At 47.2% G+C, this 27,199-nt stretch overlaps 6 protein-coding genes across 9 annotated transcripts; 5 read left to right on the top strand and 1 right to left on the bottom strand.

The window, feature by feature from the left end:
- Positions 1 to 40: 40 nt before the first annotated feature.
- Positions 41 to 15,000, bottom strand: LOC120953499 (mediator of DNA damage checkpoint protein 1-like). 2 transcript variants are annotated; one of them, XM_040373476.2, is made up of 6 exons: positions 14,845 to 15,000; positions 14,636 to 14,740; positions 5,314 to 5,571; positions 1,610 to 5,237; positions 772 to 1,086; positions 41 to 671 (listed from the first exon to the last, which is right to left on the bottom strand). In XM_040373476.2, the coding sequence occupies exons 2-6, from the start codon at positions 14,738 to 14,740 to the stop codon at positions 457 to 459; spliced, it is 4,521 nt and encodes a 1,506-aa protein (XP_040229410.2). In that variant the 5' UTR covers positions 14,845 to 15,000; the 3' UTR covers positions 41 to 456. The 2 variants fall into 2 exon arrangements, with proteins under 2 accessions (XP_040229410.2, XP_040229411.2); XM_040373477.2 differs by lacking the exon at positions 41 to 671 and having other exon boundaries at positions 970 to 1,086; positions 1,815 to 5,237.
- On the top strand, positions 5,900 to 8,006 carry LOC120953501 (venom carboxylesterase-6-like). The gene is made up of 2 exons (XM_040373479.2): positions 5,900 to 7,191; positions 7,421 to 8,006. Exons 1-2 carry the CDS (start codon positions 5,956 to 5,958, stop codon positions 7,895 to 7,897), a joined length of 1,713 nt encoding a protein of 570 aa, XP_040229413.2. The 5' UTR covers positions 5,900 to 5,955; the 3' UTR covers positions 7,898 to 8,006.
- Positions 8,349 to 10,304, top strand: LOC120953502 (venom carboxylesterase-6-like). The gene is made up of 2 exons (XM_040373480.2): positions 8,349 to 9,666; positions 9,736 to 10,304. The coding sequence occupies exons 1-2, from the start codon at positions 8,443 to 8,445 to the stop codon at positions 10,204 to 10,206; spliced, it is 1,695 nt and encodes a 564-aa protein (XP_040229414.2). The 5' UTR covers positions 8,349 to 8,442; the 3' UTR covers positions 10,207 to 10,304.
- LOC120953500 (venom carboxylesterase-6-like) lies at positions 10,585 to 12,694 on the top strand. Its single transcript, XM_040373478.2, has 2 exons — positions 10,585 to 12,008; positions 12,074 to 12,694. The coding sequence occupies exons 1-2, from the start codon at positions 10,746 to 10,748 to the stop codon at positions 12,557 to 12,559; spliced, it is 1,749 nt and encodes a 582-aa protein (XP_040229412.2). The 5' UTR covers positions 10,585 to 10,745; the 3' UTR covers positions 12,560 to 12,694.
- On the top strand, positions 12,779 to 14,652 carry LOC120953503 (venom carboxylesterase-6-like). Its single transcript, XM_040373482.2, has 2 exons — positions 12,779 to 14,070; positions 14,138 to 14,652. The coding sequence occupies exons 1-2, from the start codon at positions 12,838 to 12,840 to the stop codon at positions 14,576 to 14,578; spliced, it is 1,674 nt and encodes a 557-aa protein (XP_040229416.2). The 5' UTR covers positions 12,779 to 12,837; the 3' UTR covers positions 14,579 to 14,652.
- Positions 15,001 to 18,085: 3,085 nt separating the features above from the next.
- On the top strand, positions 18,086 to 27,136 carry LOC120947734 (nucleolar protein dao-5-like). Of its 3 annotated transcripts, XM_049605393.1 has the most exons (7): positions 18,086 to 18,270; positions 19,030 to 19,689; positions 22,598 to 23,074; positions 23,351 to 25,081; positions 25,187 to 25,366; positions 25,746 to 26,339; positions 26,430 to 26,540. In XM_049605393.1, the coding sequence occupies exons 1-6, from the start codon at positions 18,088 to 18,090 to the stop codon at positions 26,298 to 26,300; spliced, it is 3,786 nt and encodes a 1,261-aa protein (XP_049461350.1). In that variant the 5' UTR covers positions 18,086 to 18,087; the 3' UTR covers positions 26,301 to 26,339; positions 26,430 to 26,540. The 3 variants fall into 3 exon arrangements, with proteins under 3 accessions (XP_049461350.1, XP_040219277.2, XP_040219280.2); XM_040363343.2 differs by having other exon boundaries at positions 22,598 to 25,081; XM_040363346.2 differs by lacking the exon at positions 25,746 to 26,339 and having other exon boundaries at positions 22,598 to 25,081; positions 26,430 to 27,136.
- Positions 27,137 to 27,199: the final 63 nt, after the last annotated feature.

Below are 27,199 nucleotides of genomic sequence, written 5' to 3'. Positions count from 1 at the left end.
GAATACGGTTGAATGATAGAAGTACAGGTTGCCCCCAAGATACGCTGTTTAATGTGGACCACCGGATAGTGCATTTTATTTTCTCTGAATGAACAAGGCAATATAGGAACAAAACAATACATAAATTCGTTTCATAAAGACATTGATTTCACTGGCTCAGTTTAGCAATATATAACGCAAGATAATACATAATTGGAAGCTGTTTCCAGTTTTAAATAATATTACTCGCAACACCATCTACTAACATGTTGTTGCCATGGGCCTCACTGAGGCTAGGTTCAATTATTGCAATGTTACGATGAAACAGACAAAACTTGGATACTAAAAATTAAGCTTGAACAAAAAACAAACAACCAAACCTAAGTATTCACATTCACATATTTACGAAAACAGCGATAGTTCAATCTTATGCATACATTTCATCGCTCTGTAAAATGGCAGTAGCTTTTCGACTCCCTACATTAGATGGTGTTTTTGGAAATTTTTCGAATGCTGCATTATCGAGAGCATGAAACCTTCCGCTGACACTATTTCGATGCCGGGCAACCGTTCCCTGTACCGTGCCCAGGACGCAGCGTCGGCAGGATCGGAGATGACGAACGCCTTACCTCCAGCAACTGATGGTTGGTTGCAATGTTTCGATGCTTTTGCCCCGGCGCACGTAAGTATTACTGCAATTGAGAGAATGTAATTTGGGGTAAGATCATTTATAGGGCCGTTTACGGTTATCCAATTTGTAGTTTCAAACGTGTGCCGTCCAGTTACACTTACGAAACAGTTCCGAGGGTGGTGGTTTTGTGCTGGCTGTAACAAACACGGTATAGTCTTCAAACAGCTTATGCTTCCGTGCCTTCAGCAGCGTATCGCGTAGACGAAATTTGTAGCGCTTTTCCGTATCCGGATCGGAAAGTATGTGATCCCATGGATTGATCTGCTCGTTCGCCTCGGAACGCTGCAACGCATCCAGGTACGACTGACCAACGATGGGGATTCCTTTGGCCACCGCGCACAGGAACTTGTACGTGCGAATGATTCGATCAGTCACCAGGATAGTTGCCAGCTCCGGCATGTCCACTATTTTACCCCCTGCGAATAGGAAACGGTATTATCAATAAGGATTCAATAAGGAATAATGATTCACACACACACACACACACACAAACACACACACACACACACACACACACACACAAACACACACACACACACACACACACACACACACAATATCAAGCCTTCCGGCTCATGCAGATGGAAGCGCGATATAGTAAGAAGCATGATGATGAAAGCGATCTTAATTATAAACTGATCACGAAAAGCAGCCCTTTCCCCGATTTAAAGTGTGGCAAGCAATGTTAAATAATTTTGATGGCATTCCTAGTAAGTGTAGGTAATAATAATGGAACAAAAGTTATAACTATCGATACAAGGACTAGTTTTAGATTAAATACCAATGGTTAACTGACAGCTGAAGATTAGCAAATTAACAACTATAATAAAAATGAGCGAGCAATAATATAAAATAACGTGCAGATGGGTATTCATGATTAAGTGAAGAAAGTAAGCTACTGGCACGTGGAGTGCGCACTCCTGCGTGAGCTTTACATACCCGCACGGGCTATACACTTTCGATAGGGCTCGGGGCTCATTCTCGTGAATATTAGTCGCGGTCGGATGGATCGTCCCGCCACTGCTGAATCATCACTCGCCGTACTGCTAGTGACACTGACATTCCCCAACAGGCCATCACCACCACTTGACCCACCCGACGTAACACCGTGTCCCACAACCAAATCAGCAGCGATTTCCACTACCTTCTTCCTGGTGTCGCTCGCCGTACTTTGCAAACGGTCCCTTCTGCCCGCCTCCGGTGCAACAGTGGAGGAGGTGGACGAGGAACGCTGACGATGGCCAGATTTCGGTCGCTTCGATTCACTTATTCTAGCGATCGGTTCTTCCCGATCGGTAGATGTTTGGTCCTTGCGCTTGCGCGTGGTTCGGGTAGAGCGTGCATCAGTGGCAGCAGCCGCATCCTCCGCTTCCAACTGATAATCTACCGATTCTTCCAGCAGCTTCATTTTGTACGCTTTATGGCGAATGCGCTTCGAAACACGCACACGATCATCATCGGACGGTTTGGCACGTTCGGCAGACGCTCGAGTGTCCGATCTTTCTCCTAATTTTTCCGATTGGCGGGACTTTTTGTAGTCATCTTTGTGCTCCTTTTTGTCGGTAGTAGTAGTTCGTTTGGCTTTCTTGGCAATATCAGAATCCTTTTCTTTTTCCTCTTCCCTACGTCGGCTAGATGGTTTTTCCTTCAGTTCCTTCTCTTTCTCCGGTCTTCGTTCCCGGCGATCGTTCTCCAAAATAGTCGACAGTTTCTCCGATTTTTTGTAGCGGTCCTGTTTTTCCTCTTTTCTGTCGGTTGTTCTTTTGTATTTGGTTTCCCCTTCAACACCTTTGTCTTGTTCCATCTCGCTACGCCGGCTTGATGATGTTCTTTCCGCCGATTCAGCATCTTTTCCCTTTGCCTTCGCCTCTTTTTCTTCCTCTCTTTTGCCGGCCGTTCGGCTGGATTTCTTTTCCACCTCAGAAGACTTTGCCTTTTCCATTTCCCTACGCCGGCTCGATTTTCTTTCCAGCGGTTCTGCATCACGCAAAGCTGGTTTTTTATCCGAGCGATCGCCCCCCGCCTTTGATTCGCCTGTTTCCGATTGATCATCGTCCGATCGGATTTGTAACTGTCGAGCGGTGCGCTTCTCCTGCTTTTTCAACACCCCATCTACCCGCACCTTTTCCAGCTCTTTCTCCAACACCACGCTGACGTTCGTTTTCTTGAACACATTTCGCACACTCTCGTCCTCGCTGCTGCTGCTGCTGCTGTCGTTAAAGTGGTACGTTGGTTTGCTCTTGCTGGCGAGTGACGATGACGTCGCTATTCTATCCGACACGGAGCGAATGCATTCCACCTTCGGTAGGTACACCCCTGGATGTTCCGGTGTGAGAAATTCGGACATCTCCACAGAGTGACGCTTGCGGTGCAGCTTTGCTTTGGGCGTCGCTGCCGTTTCCGTTCTTGACAGCGGTACCTTAAACTTACTCTTCACCGGTAGCTCCCTTGCGGCTGTTGCGATGTTTACCGGTTTGAGGTTGAAAAGTGCAGCGATCGGAATGGTCTCGGACAGTCCAAACTCGTCATCCGTTCCAGAAGAGTCATCAGTAGTGCGATCTGCATCGGCGGTGCGATTTTCCTTGTTTGACGTTGACGGTGATACTTCCAGAGCCTGCTGCTGCTGCTGCTGCTGTATGCTCAGCTTTCCACGCTGCTGCTGCACGGTGGTACTGTTGATTTGTGGATTAAATTGCGAGACTTCGCCCTCCGGCAGTGTGACGTTCTCTGGGAGTAGTTGCGTGTCAAGATCGTACGCATTTTCGGCCGCTGCTTTCGGCATAGGTTGGGTACTCATGAAATATGGATTTTCACACGATTTCGAGATTCGGCGAGATTTTTTAATGTCCTCTAGCTTCACAAATAACTTTTTTTTCTTCTCCAACTTTTCTTTTCCCCCATAAGGCGAGAGGCTCAAAGGTTCTGTGTCCAAATTGTACGGATTGCGTGATGCTGAGGTGTTAACCTTTCGGACACAATCTCTATCCACAGCGGGAGTGTCTAGCATTGCTTTCGGTGGACTTAGTGGCTGTGTTAGCAGATCATCGTCATCTATTTGTATGGCCGACGTTGACGATGGCATGCGATCAATTATACCAGAGCGAAGCGCTGGTTCCGGCGGCGTTTCTGGCTGTGTTGGCAGGTCTGCATAGTCAATGTCGGGGGTGGGACTTTTAGCTGCTGCATTCTTCGACCTGCCTGCTAAGGATGGCTTTGCATTGCCACCAAAGTTCAACGATTTAGCAGCCTTTTCTGCGGAGCGGCGAGTGCCATACGATGAACGGTTCGAGTTAGAGGCGAACTCCGGCGGTGTTTCAGGCTGTGTTGGCATGCTGGCGTAGTCAATCTCGGGCGATTGCTTGCTTTTGCTGCGAGCAGTTAAACTCATTGATTTCACAAACGATGGTTTCCTTTCCATTATCAGCGGTTGCGTCTGCAGATCGTACGGCTCCAGTTCCCGTTCTTGTTCCTTCTGGTTTGATGTTCTATTGTGTGATCCAGCAGAACCAGACTTGGCTACAGGCAGCAGGTGTAAAGGCTGCGTCAACAGGTCATAAGCGTCCTCAACCCTGAACGGTTGCGTTTCCATTTCATAAATGTTTTCCACGTGTGAAACATTCGCCTCCTTCGTCGATTCGGTCGATACACCGTTCGGCTGTTTGAAGCAACCCTCTTGATTGAGCGTAATTTCTTCATTTTCTGGTTCGTCAAAGCCCAACTCCGGCGTTTCCGCTGAACGGGTGGCTTCGGGACCATCCTTGAACTGTATGTCCGGCGTGACGGAGGACCGAGTTTCCACCGTTTTCAGGGGATCGTCATCGAAATTTAGATCCGGCGTAACGGATCTGTCATCAACTTTGTCAGGTACGCTACTGGCAATGGGCATAGTCACCGCCTTGTCACCGCCGGATTTAGCTGCCTTTTCCGATTCCTTTCTGCTCTCATTCCACACCATAGCACTCATGTCCATCGTTGTGTTGCGGTGCTCCTGGAACGATATTGAATCAACAGAACGCTCCGGTAGTATGGACGTTCTCGGCTCAACAATATCGTGCTTGTACGATTCATCGAAGTTTTGCATCAAGTTCTGGGACTCCTGAACGTACTTATTGTTGAACATCGCGTCATTGCTGTTGTCATCGTCATTGGCCGTCATTTGGAAATATTCCTCCTCGGCCGCAGTCCGCTCAACGGGCGCTTCCGTTGCGGCCGGAAGGATCGGTTCAATGATCTCGGACATGCGGTCCAGCTCATCTTCCGGTTGTTGCGTTTCCGGAATGAAAAACGAATCATCGTCATCGTCCAGTTCGTTTGCTGGCGGACCACCACCACCAACAGCGGGAACGGCCGTTTTATCCGGCACTTCGCATAATCTGCTTTCTTCTAGCTGTTGGGTCTCCGGTACCAGAAAACTACTCCGGCGCCCATCATCGATCGATAAGGATGATGCGGGTCTGTGCACAGTAGCCTTCGTTTCAATCACCGTTGATGATGATGGTTTGCCGGAAGTGCCTAAGATAACAGCAGTGGGGGAAATTTTTCGACTGCCTTGAAGCGGTTGTGTTTCCTAAAAAGGGATTTTTAAAAACACCTACGGTTAATAACACATATCGTGTTGGTACTCCCCACCATATGTAACCTACCTCCAGACTGCAATCAATAATGTCCTCTTCATCTTCACCATGTAGAAATGAAGCGTCATCGTTTTTGCTTTCCTCGCTTTCAACGCCAACAAGCACGCTGCCAAGTTGCAATTTTTTTTGCGCAGTGATTTCGATCCAACTTAGTGGTGCAATGGGTTTCTGATCAACAGTTACCCCGCGTTCCGAGCAAAGGTCCAGAATTTCCACTTTATTTGATGCTACATCGAAGCGAATGCTGGCATGCTTGGGGCAAATACTCTGCAAAACAAAAATGGAAACAATGTAAATATATTAAAGGTGTTGAATAAATGTATTGAATTAAACTGAAATCAAATTATTACAACTTATTATCTTCAAACTATTCAACTATATGCAGCCAACAACTCGAATTCTACGATAATTTTAAAAAAATTACTACCGTACCCATATAAACAGAGCGGCAATCCGCTAGCGTGCTTGAAGTGTTTGATTACGATCAAGTATAACAAATCATTACACATCAGCCGTTTGTTTGACAACCTATGCATAGTAAACAAATTGCTTCAACTGAAATGTGCAATGAAAAGTGTAGTTTTATTCATTCCTCACTTGTAAAAGTGAAGCGCAAGCATTTAAAATAAAAATCAATGTACTTTCTTTATTATGGAAGTTCAAATAGCATCATTTCGGTGGATTTGTTTGATAATTCTAGGTTTTTCCACTCCTTTTGTCGTTGGTCACGATAGTGCAATAGTTGTGAACATACAGAATGGACCAATTGCTGGTGAACGGCGTGGAGATTATTACGCATTTGAGGGTATTCCATACGCTAAGCCTCCGCTGGGTAACTTACGGTTCGCCTCCTCGGAGCTGAACGATGATCGGTGGACCGAACCACGGAGCACTACCAAGCCAGGATCAATCTGTCTACAGTGGGCTCATTTCAATAAGACCAAAGACAAGTTAAAAGGTGCAGAAGATTGCCTGTTCCTAAACGTTTACACAACATCGATTGACCCAACCGTCCGACTGCCCACGATCGCGTTCATACACGGAGGCGCATTTATGTTTGGAGCCGGAAGCAAAAGTAAACCAGACCATATCATAAAACGACACATAGTTTTGGTCACCTTCAATTACCGTCTAGGGCCACTCGGGTTTCTTAGCACCGAGGACGATGTCATTCCCGGGAACTTTGGACTCAAAGATCAGGTGATCGCTTTGCAGTGGATTAGGGAGAACATCGAATCGTTCGGTGGTGATCCCGAAACGGTTAGCATAGTTGGATATTCAGCAGGATCTGCCAGCGTACATCTCCATTACCTGTCTCCACTTTCGCGAGGATTGTTTACATCCGGCATTGGGCACAGCGGATCTGCACTTAACCCTTGGACAATGGCAGAAAAATCAACGGAAAAGGCAAAACAAATTGGCAGTGCACTTGGCTGTCCCATAAGAACATCACAAACGCTTCTGGAATGTCTACGAAATGTTCCGGCAGAGGACATCGTACGACAAGTGTCCCAGTTTCTTGACTTTCTCTACAATCCCTTCTCGCCGTTCGGTGCAGTCGTTGAGAGGGAAGGATCGCTTAATCCGCACCCTTTTTTAAAAGAAACCCCTCGATCATTAATGAGCAGCGGGAATGTGGCCAAAGCACCGCTCATACTATCGGTTACTCAAGCTGAAGGTCTTTACCCAGGAGCAGAGTTTATCAGCGACCATAAATACATTCAGGAAATAGATTCCAGATGGAATGAGCTTGTGCCAAGCATTCTGGACTATAAAACGGCAGTAGGCGATCTGAAGACACGTGATCATCTATCTGAAACGATTCGCAGTCGTTATTTCCAAGGCAACGATCGATTATCATTGAATAATTTCAATGTACTGATTCAAGTAAGTTCTCAAGTACTATACTACATTGAAATGTAGAGAAGAGATAACACAAGGAAGAGGATAAACTCTCGCTGAATCAACTCTCTTCTACATATTGGGAACATCTCATTTATATTGTACATTATATTATCGAGTTTCCTCGATTCGTATAAGAATATATCTTAACAGGAAGAGATCCTAATGAAGCTTTTATAAAAAATGTTTTTTTCTTCTTATTCTTCAAAAACAGATCATTTCTAATCGACTCTATTTTGCTGGCGTTACGGAATCGATCAAACTAATGCAGCCCCACACCAAGGTGTATGTCTATGTGGATTATTTCAAAATCAAGTACGGTATCGGTGAGAAGCTATCCAAGGGCGCAGATACGACATACCTTGGAGTGTCCCACGGTGAGGATGTCGATCTGGTATTTCATAGCATTGCCCGAGAGCATTTACCATACACCAAGGAAGAGAGGATAGTGATCAATCGGTTCGTAACCATGTACAAACATTTTGCCAAAGGAGCTGCTCCTCGATTTGGGTCCCATACACTCCCTCTGCAGGATGATCGCGATAAGATTTCGTACTTGAAGCTGAACTATCCACAAAGTGTAGTGATTTGTGCCAGTGGATTAAATGATGAAGAGTTTTGGAACAGTCTCGATTTTAACGATGCACCGTATGAAAGGATTTGCAATTCAAATCCAGGAATAGACGAATGATATCACTGTTGCTGTGCTAAGAACACGTCTAAGCATAACAGTGTCTTAGTGTAGTATTATGACAACGTGATAATGCAATAAAAAAAAATATTGAAAGATCGAAGATATGATCAATACCACAAAAAACAAATTAGTCTTTCGTCTCATCATTTTTAACTATGCATCGCGTTGCATATGCATTCCAGCATTACTAGCTAGCCATGAACGATTCTTCTCATCCCGGCTACTCACACCCGATCATTGTGCTTGGTACAACCCCACACCAATAACTTATCATGTTCGTACATCAACGGTCGGTTGTACTGTATTCCCACAGTTTCCCATGCCCATAGTCAATGGTTGCGATAAGAGAACGCAATCATCATGCTGCTGCTCTCCCTTCCGCGTCCAATCGTATTTATATTCAGAGCCTATACGGTGAGCCGTTAGCTAACTTACCCGGCATGAGATAGTCGCTCGGCAGCTATTGACGAGTAAATAGCTGCAACGCATAGAAAACGAACTCTACACCTAGCGCTAAGTAGTGCCAACTTTCTCCATTACCAATGGGGACGAGCAGGTTATTAGCTGCACTGTGTTTGGCTATCGCCTACATTACTATCGAGGCGAGTACCGCCGCTACAATAGTGCACCTCAAGAATGGACCGATAGCTGGTGAACGGCGTGGAGATTACTATGCATTCGAAGGCATTCCATACGCTAAGCCTCCGCTGGGTAAGTTACGGTTCGCCGCCTCGGAGCTGAACGATGAGCGATGGACCGAACCACGAAACGCTACCGTGCGAGGACCGGTTTGCCTGCAGTGGAATCATCTCATCCCGGGCGATAATAAGCTGGAAGGAACAGAGGATTGTCTGTTCTTGAACGTGTACACCAGATCGATTGACCCAACGGCCCGACTGCCTACGATCGCGTTCATACACGGTGGGGCTTTAATGTTCGGTACTGGCAACTTCTACGAACCGGATCACATCATGCGTCGGCAGATGATTTTGGTCACTTTCAACTACCGTCTGGGGCCTCTCGGGTTTCTTAGCACCGAGGACGATGTCATTCCCGGGAATTTTGGGCTCAAGGATCAAGTGATCGCTTTGCAGTGGATTAGAGAGAACATTGAATCGTTCGGTGGTGATCCTGAAACGGTTAGCATAGTGGGATATTCAGCAGGATCTGCCAGCGTACATCTCCATTACCTGTCTCCACTTTCGAGAGGATTGTTCACATCCGGCATTGGACACAGCGGATCCGCCCTTAACCCTTGGGTAATGATGGAGCGATCAGTAGAAAAGGCCATTAGAATTGGTGCAGTGCTTGGTTGTCCCACTCGAAAAACTCAAGCTCTTCTGGATTGTCTGAGGAAACAGCCAGCAGAGGACATCGTACGACAAGTGCCCCAGTTTCTTGACTACCTCTACAATCCCTTCTCACCGTTCGGTGCAGTCGTAGAGAAGAAAGGACCACTTAATCCTCACCCCTTCCTGCAGGAAACGCCTCGATCGTTAATGAGCAGCGGAAACATTGCCAAAGTGCCGCTCATTCTATCAGTTACCGAAGCAGAAGGCCTATACCCAGGTGCAGAGTTTATTAGCGATCCCAAATACCTCCAAGAAATTGATGCCCGATGGGACGAGCTAGTGCCAAGCATTCTCGATTACAAAACGTCTGTACCAGACCCCAAAGCACGGGATCGTCTATCGGAAGCGATTCGAAACCATTACTTTGGCCCCAACGAACGATTGTCGTTAGAAAATTTCAAGACACTGATACGAGTAAGTAGCACAAAAAAGTTAACTCAATTCTTTTAAAATTATCTACAATTAATATCCGTCCAATTGCAGATAATTTCCAATCGACTCTACTTCGCCGGTGTTACAGAGTCAGCAAAGCTCATGCATCCCTTCACTAATGTGTACGTGTATTACGATCTGTACAAAAGCAAGTTTGGCGTTGGGGAGGCTCTATCACATCGGGACGAACCGGGTCTGCTGGGAGTTGCACATGGCGATGATGTGCTGCTAATATTCCCCAGCGTCCTGCGAGAGGAGGTACCGTTCACTGAGGAGGAGATGCAGGTGGTCGATCGATTCGTCACCATGTACGAACACTTTGCCAAAGGCGATCAGCCACGGTTTGGAGCGTACGAATTGCCGTTGCAAGATTCGACCGATAAGCTGGTGTTTTTGGAGCTTAACTATCCGCAAAGTAAAACTGTGCGTGCCGAGGGTGTAAGTGATGAGCCGTACTGGAAAACGCTTGATTTTAACGACGGTCCTTATGAATCCCCGGCCCCCACACATACAGAGCTGTAGACATTATTTCATAAGCCAACGTTCTCTGCGTTCAGTGTAAAAAGCTCCAGAATAAAATTTAATAAACGTTTATGGACAAACAACAATTAAACGATGAATAGAGGGAGCGTCAGAATTAGAGAAAAGTGGGACGTTATCCTCTGCGTACCGTTGACCTGAAACCTTATGGCCTTTAATACATGTTACCCACAACCAGGGTTATTTTAGCTTAATCTACCGGCAAACATACCTCGCACATATACCGATACAAGCAGCATCTGCGAATCCGGACTCACACGAACGCTCGCAGATAAGATTAAAGCAATGTAGCGCTCCTACCTGCTGCACGCACATCGTGTGTACTAAAAAAGTGACCAAAAGCAGAATGCAGGCACAAAAAGGAATGGACCGGCTACCTGAACGTCCAGTTTATATGTAGGCATCGAGCTACACGTTAGCACACAGTGGCATCATTACTGTGTTATTGCACAGGCAGAGCAAAGCTTGATAAGATTACCCTGGTACATCCAACACATACACATCCAACATCAACGGAGCGGATGATGATGGTCCAGCATCGGAAATTCTACAGCTGGCAATTAGCACTGGCTGTGACCTTGTTTTGCGGAACGTTAGCCGCAGCCACCGAACAACCGCCGGTAGTGCACACCGAAAATGGCCCAATCGTTGGTGAGAAACGGGGAAATTACTATGCGTTCGAGGGTATTCCTTACGCGAAACCTCCCACCGGTGAACGACGCTTTGCTGCGCCCGAGCTAAACGATGAAAGGTGGAGCGAGCCACGAAACGCGACCACCATTGGTCCGTACTGCCTGCAATGGAGCCACACCATCCCCGGAAAGGATAAGCTGTTCGGTGCGGAAGACTGTCTGTACATGAACATTTACACTACCTCGCTGGACGGGGGTCAGCGGCAAACCGGTTTGTCGACGCTGTTTTACATCCACGGCGGTGCGTTCATGTTCGGCGGTGGTGGACTGTTCTCGCCCAACCATGTGCTGCGCAAGCCCAAGATCATGGTCACGTTCAACTACCGTCTCGGTCCGCTCGGGTTTCTCAGCACCGAGGACGACATTGTGCCGGGTAATTTCGGGCTCAAGGACCAGGTAGCGGCCCTCCAGTGGGTAAGAAAAAACATCCACCACTTTGGGGGCGATCCGGAACGGATCACGCTGGTTGGGTTTTCGGCCGGCGGTGCTAGCGTGCACCTCCACTACCTGTCGCCAATGTCGCGGGGACTGTTCCAGAACGGGATTGCCCACAGCGGTACCGCCCTCAATCCCTGGGTGATGGCTGAGGATTCGGCCCGCAAGGCGAAGCAAATTGCGCGCGGTGTCGGTTGCCCGGAGGACCGGCTGTCGAGCAGCCAGGCCATGGTGGAGTGTTTGCGCGACCGACCCGCGGAGGATATTGTGCGGCAGGTGCCGTTTCTGCTCGATTACCTTTACAATCCATTCTCACCGCTCGGTGTGGTCGTGGAGAAGCAGAGCAAAGTGAACCGGCGACCGTTTCTGGCGGACCATCCGGCAGTTTTGTCACGCAAGGGAAAGCTCACCAAAGTGCCACTGGTGCTGTCCGTTACGCAGGGGGAAGGTTTGTACCCCGGGGCAGAGTTTGTAAGCAACCTAGACTATCTTGCGGACATTGATGCGCGCTGGCACGATCTGCTGCCAAGCATTTTGGACTACAAAAGTGCGGTGCCGGATGATAAGAGGCGCGCCGAGCTATCGAACGCGATCAGCGAACACTACTTCGGGAACGACCGTAAACTATCGATTGATAATTTCCGGGACTTTGTGTCGGTAAGATCTTAAGAACTAAGCAAGCGAAAAACGGATAAAACCATTTCCGATACCTCTTCTTGCAGATCCTTTCGAACCGTTTATTTTTTGGCGGCGTAACAAAAACGGCAAAACTTCTTCAACCTCACATCCCCGTCTACTTCTACTATTTCAACTACAAAACGGTGTACGGCATCGGGGAGCTGATGTCGGGCACGCAGGACGTAAACTATGGCGTAGCGCACGGTGAAGACGTGCTGCTTAGCTTTCCCACCCGGATGCGCGACAATCATCCACTGACCAAAGGCGAGCTGCGTGTGGTTGCCAGCTTCGTCGACCTTTACGACACATTCTCCCAGGGACAGGAGCCCAAGTACGGCAACTATCTGCTTCCGGTGCAGAACATTACCGGCCAGCTACGGTACATGGAGGTGAAGGATGTAGCGTGTGACGGGTGCGCCACTGCCAAGACCGGGTACGGTGTAAGCGACGAACAGTTCTGGGACACGCTGGACTTTAACGATGAACCGCCGAGGAAAGTGGCGCATCGGCCGGCCCACACGGAGCTGTGATCATCACCCTGCCTTAAGAAAGTGGCCATGACCGATCGCTCTCGCATTAGAAGATAACGCCCGAACGCGGTGCCACGGCGTGGCTTAAAGAGACAGCGAAATAAAGAGGATTGTCTTATCAAGCAAAAACACAAATACACACATACCATTACACCACATGACGCGTGTGCTAGTTGTGATAATTTTCCATACCCTATTTAGACCCCAGACTTCTTGACCGCACATCAATTCTAACCGCAACCGCAACTCTGCGATCATTAAGTGTCCGGCAAACGATCATGTGGCGCGTGTCGTACTGTGCGGTAGTACTAACCCTACTTTCCACCCTTCTTGGGCTCGCGTCCGCTTTTGTGGACGTGAAAGTGACGATTAAAAATGGCCCCATCATAGGCCAGCACCGGGGGGCACACTACGCCTTCGAAGGCATACCGTACGCGAAAGCACCGATCGGAAACAGACGGTTCGCTCCCTCCGAGCTGATCGACGAACGGTGGAATGAGCCGCGCAACACGTCCCAGGTGGGGCCAATCTGTCTGCAGTGGTCCCACCTCAAGCCGGGCGACGACAAACTGGACGGTGCCGAGGACTGCCTCTTTCTGAACGTGTACACGCCGAACCTTGCGCCGGACGTACCGATGCCAGCGATCGTCCATCTGCACGGTGGCGCCTTTATGTACGGTGGCGGTGGATACTTTCAGCCGGACTTTCTACTCAAGCGGCCACTGATACTGGTCACGGTGAACTATCGACTCGGACCACTCGGCTTCCTCAGCACGGAGGACGACGTGATCGCGGGCAACTACGGACTGAAAGATCAAGTGACCGCCCTGCAATGGGTGCAGAAAAACATCAAATACTTTGGTGGTGATGCGTCGCGCGTTACGCTTTCGGGCTTTTCGGCTGGTTCGGCCAGTGTCCATTTGCACTACCTGTCTCCACTGTCTCGCGGGCTGTTCCAGCGTGCCGTCGGTCACAGCGGGTCCGCCCTCAATCCGTGGGTTATGGTTGAACGGGCGGCAGAAAAAGCGAAACTAATCGCGACCGGTGCTGGCTGTCCCGTGGATGCGAGCAGCAGCAGTAAGGAGCTGCTGCAATGCTTGCGCCAGCTGCCGGCAGAGGTGATAGTGCGCCAGGTGCCGAAATTGCAAGACTTCCTGTACAATCCCTACTCGCCGCTGGGCGTTGTGGTGGAGCAGCGCGGCAAATACAATCCCGCACCGTTCCTTACGGAACATCCGCGCGATTTGACGCGCTCGGGAAGGGTGGCAAAGGTTCCGCTGCTGCTTTCGGTCACCGAGGCGGAGGGTCTGTATCCGGCGGCGGAGTTTTTAAGCAACGCAAGCTACCTACGCCACATTAACGATCACTGGAACGAGGTGCTGCCAAGCATCCTGGACTACAAGTACGCGGTCCGTGATGGGCAACTCCGGGACGCCCTGTCCCAGGTGATCAGGGAACGCTATCTGGGTGCGAACGAGCTGAACGAACGAGTGTTTCCTCAATTTGTGAGAGTAAGTTGTCCAGACTGCATAGACTGGAAGTGAGCATTAGAATTAATCCCCTTCGCTTCCTTTACAGCTCGTGTCAAATCGGCTGTTCTTCGCTGGCGTCACGGAAATGGCAAAAATGATGCAACCACACGTTCCCGTCTATTTCTACCTCGACCAATACAAAGCAACGTACGGTCTGTCGGAAGCGCTTGCAGGATCGGACCAGTATGTAGGGGTGCCGCACGGCGAGGACATTTTGCTAATCTTCCCCAGCAGCCTGCGCGACGGCCATCCCTATACGGCGCAAGAGCTTAGCATGGCCTCTAAGTTTGTCGATCTGTACGAATCGTTTGCTTACGGACAGCAGCCGCGATTCGGCAAACTGTTGCTACCGGCACAGGAAGACCCGACCCGGCTAAGCTATCTGCAGGTGGACCATCCTAACAGCAGCATCGTTACGGCCGACTTCATAAGCGACGAACCGTTCTGGGGCATTCTGGATTTTAATGACCGCACCACTATGCATTGAATCCCCTCTCATGGTCACAATGGCTAAAACATAATAAACAGAGAACAAGTTGCTTACCCCATCTTGCAGCAGAATTGTGTTGTAGCGTTCATTTTTAACCGAACCAATCACGGTGATTCCCGGGCGAATGGGATGCTTCGTCCCTCGGATATTTAAATGCATCTAGAAGAAAAACGGTCGTAAACGAAGTGGATTGCAGCAAGGTTGCAGATGATTGTGAAACGGAAGTGGATGCGGGTTCGCGACGAAACCGGAGGATTACTTACATCGAACACGGAAAGCACGACTCACTGGAAACACTTAAAGACTGAACAGTACAAGTAAAATAAATATTTTTAACGCAACAATCGCGGCAGCCCATGGATAACAACACACGCATTGCACTGGATTGTTTTGCGTCGCTTGGATATTGTGACGTTTCCGTTCCCGCTGTTTTCGTTTGCGAACGTCAAGCAACGATTTACAGTGACCTACAATTCAGCAGCCGATCTGTGTGTCGAGGAATAATGTTGATTGTACCAGAAGAAATCTTCATGAAAAGACGGGCAGCATACAATCAGTACGAAAATGTCTACAATTATTTCGAAATGTCTGCGTATGTACAAAAGAATTGAGATCATTCTAGCAAGATGGTAAATTGCATGGAAAACTAATTTCTATTGGTCTTAAGAAAAATAACGTCAAGACATTGACATTGAAAAGTGTGTGTTTCATTTTAAATTTCTAGTAAAAATCTGTTTATTCTTACATATACATATATTACATTCTTTTTCGTGAATTTGTGTGCAGTTTGTTTGTACAGTCACTACTTTTGTAAGGACAGTCTGTTCCCTAGTTACGCGGTTTCTGCATTCCCAACAAATCCGCGTAACTCGAATATCCGCGTAAGTCGAATTTCACGTTTCTTGACTAAAATACTATTGATTATTCGGAGTTTTTTTATTTAATTTAGTACTTTTATACACTTTATCATTTATTTAATACGATTCGTGCATAAAATTCTTATATTTCCGGCTTTTAAGCGGTTTCAATTTGTTAGCAAAAATGCAATTCATACCGAACTTGAAGCAAATTGTACTGAATTGACATTTGATCTGTCAAATTTAGAAAACCGCGTATCTCCGAATCCTCGTAAGTCGAGAACCGTGTAACTCGGGAACAGACTGTACATAAAAACAATCTTACGCCAGGACTCCACAGAGCATAACACGGAGCGCAACATAACAACTGACAGCTGCCAAACGCTTCAGAAAACGCTTTATTGCTGGTATCATATTGTGAACATCCTTAGTAGGCCGCTCATTGCTCGTAGAAAAACTACCAGCCTACTGCGATAACCGAAAGTTAATGAAACGCTTTACCTCCTTTTCCATGCGTTTTGGGAAGCGTTTGGCAGCTGTCAGTTGTTATGTTGCGCTTCGTGTTATGCTCTGTGGAGTCCTGGCGTTAAACTTTTGCAAAGATCTCCAACCAACGGAAAAAACGGATGTTCCAACGGAAAAAAAATTCAAATTGTTCTCAACACACACACCACAGTACACCAAATTCACCACTCGCACCCATTTGGCTGTCAAATGCCCAACGTGGTACACAGAGTGACCAGAAATACCGATTTATCTGTATTCCTACCGATTTTTTATACATATGCCTACCGATTCACAGATGACAGCCCTAAAACTACCGATTTTTCATTTATCCTTCCGAAAATCACAGATATTTGATTTTTCAGTCGTTTAGGCTTAATTAGCACGTACAATAAAATCGTATCCGATATAGCATTGCAGCGGCTCTAAGGTCGCGTGGAGGCCCGAAAAAAAGAACTTGCCGCCATTGAGAAGAAAATGTGCATCTTAGTCCTTCTTTGGCTTAGAATTCCTTGTACAATTTTCAGATCAACACTTCAGAAAGACCTTCATTTGTGTAACCGCTGAACTAAATCTTATCCATATTCTAGGTAAAGGATGCATATTCTTTTGAAATGGAACTTCCCAAGCGCCACAGATTAAGCTTAAACGACTGGAAAATTGAATATCCATAGAAAAAAAATGAAAGCTCCACAGCTTCATTGGTTTGATCAATAGATGGCGTATTACAACTCATCATTATATTGCTATCCTTTTCTTGCAATGTGTTTCGACAAGTTTCATCTTATCATGACCTATATAGCCTTCTAACTTTCCGAGCAAAAATCTATATGAATGGTCGTGTGGTCAGATACGTGGGTATCAACACCAACGACCATTACTCAAATCTCACTTGCTTCAGTGCTGGTGGTTTCCATTGGAGTTTAGTATTTAAACAATCGTATCGCCGTTCTAGTTCTAGCGATGCATAACTTCAATACGAAACCATACAACAGTACAGAGGAAATGAGAAAGCTCTCCTTCAAGCGATGAAGCTCAACTGGTTGGGGTATCCCACCAACAGATAGTGCCACCAGCTTTTTTGCTATTTTTAGAATGCATGAGTCGTTTGCCGTCTGCTAAACGAAGTCTTTCTATATTCCGTTTAGGTAGAGAACTTGAGTCGTTTAGAAGCCGTTTAGTGGTCGTTTAGTGGATTTGTGGCACTTGGGTTTCATCTTGCGCATTATTACCCCCCCTCCCCCTCATCCCGCTTAACACTTCTTTTGCTTCCACTTCTTTTAACTCGCGTTAAGTTTCGAGTTTTAACCTACCGAAAACTATCGATTAAATTACAGGCGGTCCCCGAGATACACGGTACCTCTTATACGCGGATTCGGAGATACGCGGTTTTCAAAATTTGACAGTTCTTGGAGCAAATTGTACTGATTTGACACATCCATTGTCAAAAAACCAAATAATTTCCGTGTTGATCGAATGTAAAATGCCAATTAAAAAAATTTAAAACTGTTCAATTCATTAGAAACATATCAAATAATTAATTTGGTGGCTAAAACCACCCCCTACTTGCAAACTTGCACGAAAATTAGTGATATTTTGGCTGGAAATCACGAGATTCGACTTACGCGGAAATTCGAGATACGCGGTTTTATGTCGGATGCATGGACGTAATTACAACGGCGAAGACGATTCACTTTGCATCGACATAACGTATAAAAACTTTATTCCCTAATTATATACTACTAATCCACGGGCCCGTGTTCAATCCTATCTGCCCTAGCTCAGCCGCACGAATGTCCCTACTCTCTCTCTTCGCTCCCTTATCCCCCCCCTTCTGCTTCTCTGGTCAGCGACCCGGGAACTCACGCACATCCTTTCACGCACACATCATACGACAGCCGTCGACTGCTGTCGGTGAGTGGCACACCCAGGTAGACAGAAAGGCTAGGTCTGATCGGACCACAACACGCGGTATTTTGCGGCCGTTTTCGGTCCCCAATAACCGTGTATCTCGGGGACCGCCTGTAATCGCTAAATAACTGCCAAAATAATCTGGCCACAGTGGTGGTACATGACAGCCCGAGCACATGTTTTTCTTCGAACAAGAAATAGAAAAAAAATAAACAAGCGCTGTCAAGGTTCCGCATGCTCGGCCAAAATCAGCTCTCATTCCCTCAGCAGACATCTTGGAGTGAGGTGCTGCCTGTGTTTCTTTCTCCGCTCAAAATGGCTGCCCTCGCTGATTCTGTCCTCGATGCGCTGGTGTACGAGCATCTATCGAAAAAAGACAAAACTTTCGCGGCTGTGTTCCAGAAAAAGTTCCAGTCGGTAAGTAAATGTTGTTATTCAAAGTGTTCCCTGGTGCTAAGTGAGGTTAGTGATGGAGTTTTTTTCCTCAACAATGTGTTCGGCTGCCACCACCCGGCGCGCGGCTCCCACGTGTTTGTAGCAAGTGTGTGACGCAGTTGTATCAATTAGCGCGAAAAACACTGATTTCCTCCCAGTTGTTCGATTTACTTCAATGCAATGAGCTGTGCTACTAATATTTAATCGGTTAAGTACGGTTTCTTATTGGCAACATGTTTAATTTAAGGCATTTTGAGGCGAAACCCATTCCCCCCGTAGCGCATGCTGTGTGTGTATGTGTGTATTAGACGCCTCGTGTTGCTCCGGCTGCCATGCGGTTCCGGGCATCCTGCTCCGCACGCGCGTGTCTAGCCCACCCCTTGCCTGTATGGGCATTGGTATCGTGTACCGCATGGTGGCAAAGACCTTGAACGACGATGATGTAGTTTCGTTTGAGGTTGAATTATGCGGAAAAAGCTTCGGATTCAGGAGTAGTTTCAGGTGTTCTTGGAGGTTATGTTTTTCTCTCCATGGACTTAATAACACTCCGAGACTAAACCATCATTGGAATCGTGCCTTGTTTTGGGATTGACTATTGTCTCCATATTATCACCCGTTTTTGGCAACGATTTCAAACATATTTGTACCTGTGTGTATCTTCCACGCGACAGCATAACCTTTCAAATGTGACGACCCAAGACTAATGTTCTGTTTTCTCGTGTACCCACTAATCTCGCACAGCCCGTACTGCCGAAGGGAGCGCCTAAGCTGGACGAAATCGTCAAACACTACCAGTCGACAAAAAAGAAGCTCGTGGTAAACAGTCAACAGAAAGCCGAGGAATCCGACTCGGACGAGGAGGAGGAAGATTCCGACGAGGAAGAGGATGAGGAAGAGACCCCTGCGCCAGTGAAAAAGCCGGCCACCAACGGCAAGGCAGCGGTAAACGGTAAGGCGGCTACAAATGGTGCTGCCGCCAAAAAGCCCCAGCCGGAGGAAGATGACGATGAGGAGGAAGACTCCGACGATGATGATGAGGAAGAGGACAGCGATGAGGAGGAGGAGGATGAGAAGCCGGCGGCCAAACCGGCAGCTAAGGCCAATCCGGCAAAGGTGACTCCGGTGGTAAAGAAACCTCAGCAGGAGGAAGAGTCGGATGATGAGGACGACGATGAGGATGAGGATGATTCGGACGAGGAGGAGGAGGCTGCACCGAAGCCACAGCAGCAAAAGCCCGCGGCACAGCAAGCTGGTCAGAAGCGCAAGGCACAGGAAGAGGAAGAGGAGGATGAGGACGACGATGATGATGAGGATGACGATGAGGAGGAGGAGGAAGAAACGCCCAAGCCAGTGTTGCAGAAAGCAAACAACGCCGCCAAGCATCAACAAAAGGACCAAAAGGTAGGCAAATCTTTCTTTTATGATTCTTTTTATGTTAGTTGAAAGTTTGTAAGTTGGATGGCAATATGTTTTTAATTCGTGTGTCGGATCATAGACCAGTAGTGCGATTGCTGCTTTCTTGAACGTACGTATTTGTACCAACCGACAAATATTCATTGATTTTTTTTTGTCACTGTTGTGCTCTCCTGTCTGGGAAGTGTAAATTTCAAGTGCTACAACATTTAGTCAGTCGGTAACGTTGCTTTGAAAGTCAAATAACCGCATCTATTGAAGACACTTAAGCACATATCTATGTATCTTCTCATGCTGTGTTGCCGTGCGAATAGGTCATTGCTTTGCCATTGGAGAATGATAGAAATAGAGAAAAATGCACTCATTTTTACCCACCTCTAAGAGTGTCAGAGTTTTTCAGCAACTCTGCTGCAGCTGTTCGGTTACAGGACACAGTTTTTTTTTTAAAGTTTGTTACGCTGTTATGTGTGTTCGTTAACGGGACTGAAGTGACCGTATTGAAACCAGCTAATCTTACCATCAACCTTTTTATCAGCCTGTTTGAATTGTACCTTCTACATGCTACATGCAGTTTTATTTACCTGAGGAGCGAGAGTGTGCGGAGTGTTAATATTTTCTCTATTTCTTCCTTCTTTATTTTCATTGGCCGCGATGATCGCTCTCTTTCTGATCTGATGGCGCATGCAGAATGACAATCGAAAGTCCTTTGGCGGCTTTGACAATCGCAACGGCAACAGCGGCGGTGGCTACAACAAGCAACAGGGTGGTAACAACAACGACCAGTACGGGGAGAAGAAACCGTATGAATCCAAGCCCGGCGATTGGGAATGCGATGCTTGCGGCGCGAACAACTTCCGAACCCGCCGCAACTGTTTCAAATGCTCGCAGGAAAACCCGAACGAACCGGACACCTGGAGCTGCCCGAACTGCCAGTTCGATAACTTCCCGTCCCGCTGGAGCTGTTTCAAGTGTCAAACTGACAACCCGAACGGTGGCGGCGGTGGTGGTCGTGGTGGTGGCCGTGGCGGAAACAGAAGGAGTTTTGGTGAAGGCGGTGGCCGAGGGGGCGGTGAAGGCGGTCGTGGTGGTCGTGGCGGCGGCGGTTTCCGCGGAGGTGCCGGTGGACGTGGAGGCGGCGGCTTTGGTGGCGGCCGTGGCGGCGGTGGTTTCCGTGGCGGTCGGGGCGGTCAGGGTGGTGGTGGTCGTGGAGGCCGGGGAAGCTTCAATGGCAATCGGAGTTTTGACGGAGCGCCACCACCAAACAAAAAGATGACGTTTGGTGATGATTAATGCTACTAACTTCTAATCATCTTCACAGAATAAGGAAAAACACAGATAGCTTATATTATTCGTTTTAAGTGAGGCAAACCTACGATTCAATGCAAATATCGTTATTTTTCGATATTTCTCATTTCACAGTTTTCTTTTTCAAACCTATATAGTTTCTAAGTATACAGAGGGCAGTTTTCACGAATGGCAGGAAGAGGAAGGGTATCATTTGTGTTGCATTTAAATCAGGATTAGGCAACGTTCAAAATCAAATCTAAACAGCTGAATGAGTGGTCCTCTGTTCGATAGATGTAATTTATCGAGTGAACCTAGCATGGAAGGTATAATACGTGTATCGAGCAACAATACATAGTTTCACTGTCTAATATTAGAAACGACTAAAGGAAATGATACGAACTTAACCTAGGTGCTAGGACATGATTCGTGTGTTTGCCTTGAAGTTGGCATTGTATTTTTCTTATTTTGTCGTACAAATAAACCATCGTCCCAATAACAAAACACACAAAACACGTTATTATTATTTAATCAATTATACTTCAGCTTCCAAAAACGGATAATGAATGTTCTGAGCCCAATCTACACGATTGAGTATAGTATACTGCCATTTATTTACCCGTGAGTTACAATTATTTGCCGCGAAATAGAATAATGTTCTTTATTGACAAGCCCCAACTCTTTAAGCAAGTTATTGGGATTTAATAACATTTCAATTATTCAGACTCCTACAAGTTCCAACCGAACTAATCATCTGTAGCAAAGATCTAAGCCTAATCGGATGCGTGGAATAACTATGAAATTGAGTTTATTTTTTTCGTTCAAAGAAACACGTCTTAAAACATCGCCAATGGTAAGATTCCATAAATCTGCTCAAGGGTTTCTCGCTTTTACGCAGTACTGTTTTCGTTCATAATATTTGCTACTGGTGATTAAAGAAAACGAAAGGCTTGAAGCTGTGTGTTACGAACCGAGCTTCTCCGGCAGGCCACGCGAAGGTTTGGCCCTCAGCAAGAGTTGCAGGGTTGTAACGGAGGAGAAACAAACAGCAGCGGAGTGGACAGAGTATTTGATACTTCGCCTACTAACCAGTCCTTCCCGCTAGTTGCTTCTGATCCAAGGTTGGGAAGCCTATGCAGACGGAAGGGGGTGTTTGGCTCGGAAATCAAGGGGCTCTGTCCTATTTCGGATATTTAGAATTAAACCTCTTTACTTTTATTTTTTTATTGATTTTTATAGAGACTTTGAGCCTTTCGGCTTCATTTGCCTCTTGAAACCTCTTTACTCCAAGAGCTTCTGCGTTTGAATCCTGCTTTATTTAAAATATGGCCTACTTTTATACCAAATTTATCCTCCCAAGTTTATCCGAATATCCGTTCGGACGGGATAATTCGTGTTTCCAGAAACATCTTATTTTGACTTGGAAGGATAAACAATGGTTACTACGATTAGATTGGTAAAAAAAAGGAAATTTTGAATCGCGTGCGTAACACTGTGTGTGTTTCGCTAAATTTCCAAATCCGATAAAATATTCATGTGCCGACTAAATCGTTCAGAGATTCCATTATTCGAACAACAATTATAAAACAATCGTTTTTTAACTTTTTTTTAGGCTAATGGAAAACCAATTGCCAATGGTAAACCTACTGCGAATGGAAATGGAAAGAAAATGGACGAAAGTGACTCCAGCGAGGATGACAGTTCTGAGGAGGAAAGCAAACCCGCACCAAAACAGGCAGCGAAGACGCCGGTCAAAACGCCTGCAAAGGCAGCCACACCAGCTGCTGGTGCAAAGAAGGCAGCAGAGTCCTCGGACGATAGCTCTGACGATAGTTCTGAGGAGGAATCCAAGCCGGCAGCAAAGAAGCCTGCACAAACGGCCACTCCAAAAGCAGCGGCTGCCGCTAAGACACCAGCCAAGGCAGCCACACCAGCTGCTGCTGTAAAGAAGGCGGCAGAATCCTCGGACGATAGCTCCGATGATAGCTCTGAGGAGGAATCCAAGCCGGCAGCAAAGAAGCCAACACAAGCAGCCGCTGCCGCTAAGACACCAGCCAAGGCAGCCACACCAGCTGCTGCTGCAAAGAAGGCGGTAGAATCCTCGGACGATAGCTCCGATGATAGCTCTGAGGAGGAATCCAAGCTGGCAGCAAAGAAGCCAACACAAGCAGCCGCTGCCGCTAAGACACCAGCCAAGGCAGCCACACCAGCTGCTGCTGTAAAGAAGGCGGCAGAATCCTCGGACGATAGCTCCGATGATAGCTCTGAGGAGGAATCCAAGCCGGCAACAAAGAAGCCAACACAAGCAGCCGCTGCCGCTAAGACACCAGCCAAGGCAGCCACACCAGCTGCTGCTGTAAAGAAGGCGGCAGAGTCCTCGGACGATAGCTCCGATGATAGCTCTGAGGAGGAATCCAAGCCGGCAGCAAAGAAGCCGACACAAGCAGCCGCTGCCGCTAAGACACCAGCCAAGGCAGCCACACCAGCTGCTGCTGCAAAGAAGGCGGCAGAGTCTTCGGACGATAGCTCTGACGATAGCTCTGAGGAGGATTCCAAGCCGGCAGCAAAGAAGCCTGCACAAGCAGCTGCTGCCGCTAAGACACCAGTGAAGGTAGCCACACCAGCTGCTGCTGCAAAGAAGGCGGCAGAATCCTCGGATGATAGCTCTGATGATAGCTCTGAAGAGGAATCCAAACCGGCAGCAAAGAAGCCAATACAAGCGGCCACTCCAAAAGCAGCGGCTGCTGCTAAGACACCAGCCAAGGCAGCCACACCAGCTGCTGCTGCAAAGAAGACCGCAGAGTCATCGGACGATAGCTCTGACGATAGCTCTGACGAAGACTCCAAGCCGGCAGCAAAGAAGTCAACAGTCGCTGCCACTCCAAAAGCAGCGGCTGCTGCTAAGACACCAGCCAAGGCAGCCACACCAGCTGTTGCTGCAAAGAAGGCGGCAGAATCCTCGGACGATAGTTCTGATGATAGTTCTGAAGAGGAATGCAAGCCGGCAGCCAACAAATCAGCCGTCGCTGCTACTCCAAAAGCAGCGATGGTGAAGACACCAGCGAAGGCAGCTACTCCAGCTGCAGCGGCGAAGAAGGCAGCAGAGTCTTCAGACGATAGCTCTGACGATAGCTCTGAGGAGGAAGCAAAACCAGCGGCCAAGAAACCAGCTCTAGCTGCCACACCTAAAGCAGCAGCACCTGCAAAGGCTCCAGCTAAGGCGGCTACTCCAGCAGCAACTAAGAAGCAGCAGGAAGACTCCAGCAGTGAAGATTCTTCCTCTGAAGAAGAGACCACCAATAAACCTGTTGTTGCTGCTGTAAAAACATCTGCCAAGGCAGCAGCCGCTGTTAAAACGCCTGCAAAGGCGGCAACACCAGCTGCGGCGGCAAAGAAAGCAGCAGAGTCTTCGGACGATAGCTCGGACGATAGTTCGGAGGAAGAATCAACCGCTAAGAAGCCAGCACAAGCGGCAACGTCGAAAGCAGCAGCTCCTGCTAACAAGACCCCAGCAAAGGCGCCCGCAACCGCAGCAGCAAAGAAGGCCGACTCGTCGGACGATAGCTCCGATGATAGCTCTGAGGAGGAATCAAAGCCAACAGCAGTGAAGAAGCCTGCCCAGGCAGCCACACCGAAAGCGGCAGCACCCGCTAAGAAACAGCAGGAGGAATCGAGCAGTGAAGAAGATTCTTCCGAGGAAGAAACAACGGTGAAAAAGGCAGCTGTAGCGCCGACGAATGGCGTTGCTGCTGCTAAAAGAAAAGCAGAATCATCCGATGATTCAGACAGTTCGGAGGAGGAAAATGTAAAGCCGGCAGCAAAGAAGCCCGCTGTTGTAAGCGCATCCACGCCGAAACCTGCTGCAAAACCAGCAAAGAAAGAATCATCGTCCTCAGAATCCGATTCAGACGATGAAGATGATGATGATGATAAACCGATGGAAAAGTCGCAACAGTCGGCGAGCCAGGCGGGACAGAAACGAAAGCTGGATAATCAACAGCAGGCCGCAGATCCGCCAGCGAAGAAACCGCCTAATCCTTACAGCAATTTCGTGAGGGCTAGCGACAATCACGACGAACAGAGTAGCAAGCAGGAGGTAAGTTCTGTTACACACCAGCTTTTATGCAGAGGTAGTAATGGAATCATTTTATTAACGTTCCTTTTAATTTTCTTTTTCAACTATGATGCTTCACCTTTCCAGTACGATACGCCGCCAAATAAGAAGACTTTTGCGAATCAAAATGGTAGCGCCAGCAGTGGTTTCGGCAGCGGACGCAAATCGCAAAGCGGCGGCAGCAAAGAGATCAATCGATTCCGACGCATCAAGCCAGAGGAGATAGAGATTGACGAGCGGCTGATGGATAATTCTTACGAAGCAAAGGTAAGTAATTGACCCATGCTGAGATGTAGTCAGTAGTAGCAAAAGCGTGCATCAAATGGAGGCATGGAATAATCATAATTTGCGATCGATCATCATTCCTTTGTGGCCGGATGTGCTTCAGTTGTAGATATGTTGGAGTTAGTGAATATTTAATTCGTTCTGCTTTTTTGATCGTACTACTGTACACGAGTGCGTGAAAAAATATGAAATATGATCATATTGTTCGATCGAAACCCCCCCACAAAGAGGCACGGAATGCGGGAAATTGTAGCTTATGATTTCTTCACGCTCTCCATTCCGTTGTCACGTGAAGTTCGCTGGCAGACAAGCGATCACTTAATGCGATTTTCCTCTCCTCACATCTATACTAACACAAAAGCCGGAAAGCATCAATCCGCCTAAGGTTGAGCAGAATGCTGAAACAAAACCTGCCGCCGACGACAAAAAGCCTAACGAGCGCCGGGGCCAGTGGAAGTGTACCGGGTGTTCCGCCATTAACTTTGCCGTTCGCCGAATATGTCCCAGCTGTAAGGTGGCTCGCACCACCTGGAAGTGCAAGGAATGTTACGAGCAGAACGAGGTGAAGGATCTTGAAAACGATAAGTGCAAAGTGTGCGACTCGGTCGCACCGTACGTTACGGCCCGCAACATGAACGAGCGGACGGGCAGGTGGACGTGCGCCTTGTGTAACGCGACCAACAAGGAAGAGTTTGATGTTTGCTTTTGTGCCAAACAATCGACCACCACTATTGAGTACGACGACGGCAGTGGGCCGAAGCGAATCAAAACGGTCAAGTTTCCGATGATGCCGGGCGATTGGAACTGTCCGGACTGTCAGAAGCATAATTTTGCCAAAAAGCTTAAATGTGTGCTTTGTTTCGCGCTAAAGCCAACGGAACTGCTACAGCAGAAGCAAAGGCAGGGCAAAAGATGAACGATGATCGCAAATTGTATATTTTCTCCTACCCTTTATGTATGTAGACGCTATATAAAGTTGTGTTAGGGATTTTGCTAACAACATTTAATTGATATCTAATCAAACGCTGTTCTCTTCAATTTACAGCGCAATGCTGAAGGCGCATACGGTGAACGGGCGAACAGGATTTTAAAGTTCACGAAAGGCAAATCGTTCCGCCACGAGAAGACGAAAAAGAAGCGATCGGGATATCTCGGCGGTCTTATCGATAAATCAGTTAATTCTATCAAGTTCCAGGACTAGAAGGATGCTGCTACAGTGCGTTAGGAATGTTATTATAATATTGCAGTATGTAGTTACTATTTTCTTAAGCTGATTCGCTTTTGTGAAGCATCGACTGCGCTGCAGAGTTTAAGGGAGAGTCGGTTTATGTCCAATCGTATCTCGTCTAGTTTCGATCCTGTCCCGTCAACATTTGTTGTTTGTAAACGTTCATTTATCGTTTAGTTTCAGGTCATAACCGTAAGCATATTGAGGATGTCAATATTTAATTGATATATTGTTCGCTATATTTGGATACACTAGTTCGTAAGCATCCATGTCAAGAGTAAATGTGTACGCCTTTTATTTCTATTAAATGGATATATATTTCCTCACACACTGATAACCACATGAATTCTATATTACGTCTATGGAATGTGAACCTTTATACTTGTGTTGTTATACAGCAGTGATTGCTGTATTGAACGATGAAAGTTTTGACAGAAATTACACGTTTCAAGTATTTCAAGACCTCTGAGAACAATTGTATTCATATAACAAAATAAAGTAACTAACCATATTTACACCGAGAACTATCTTTTGTTACTGGACAAAGGAATAAAACAAAAAAATGCTGGTTATTTTCCATGGTATGG

This window comes from Anopheles coluzzii, chromosome 2 (assembly GCF_943734685.1).
Source record: "Anopheles coluzzii chromosome 2, AcolN3, whole genome shotgun sequence".
Lineage (NCBI taxonomy): Eukaryota > Metazoa > Arthropoda > Insecta > Diptera > Culicidae > Anopheles > Anopheles coluzzii.
This window is presented reverse-complemented; position numbering and strand designations above follow the sequence as displayed.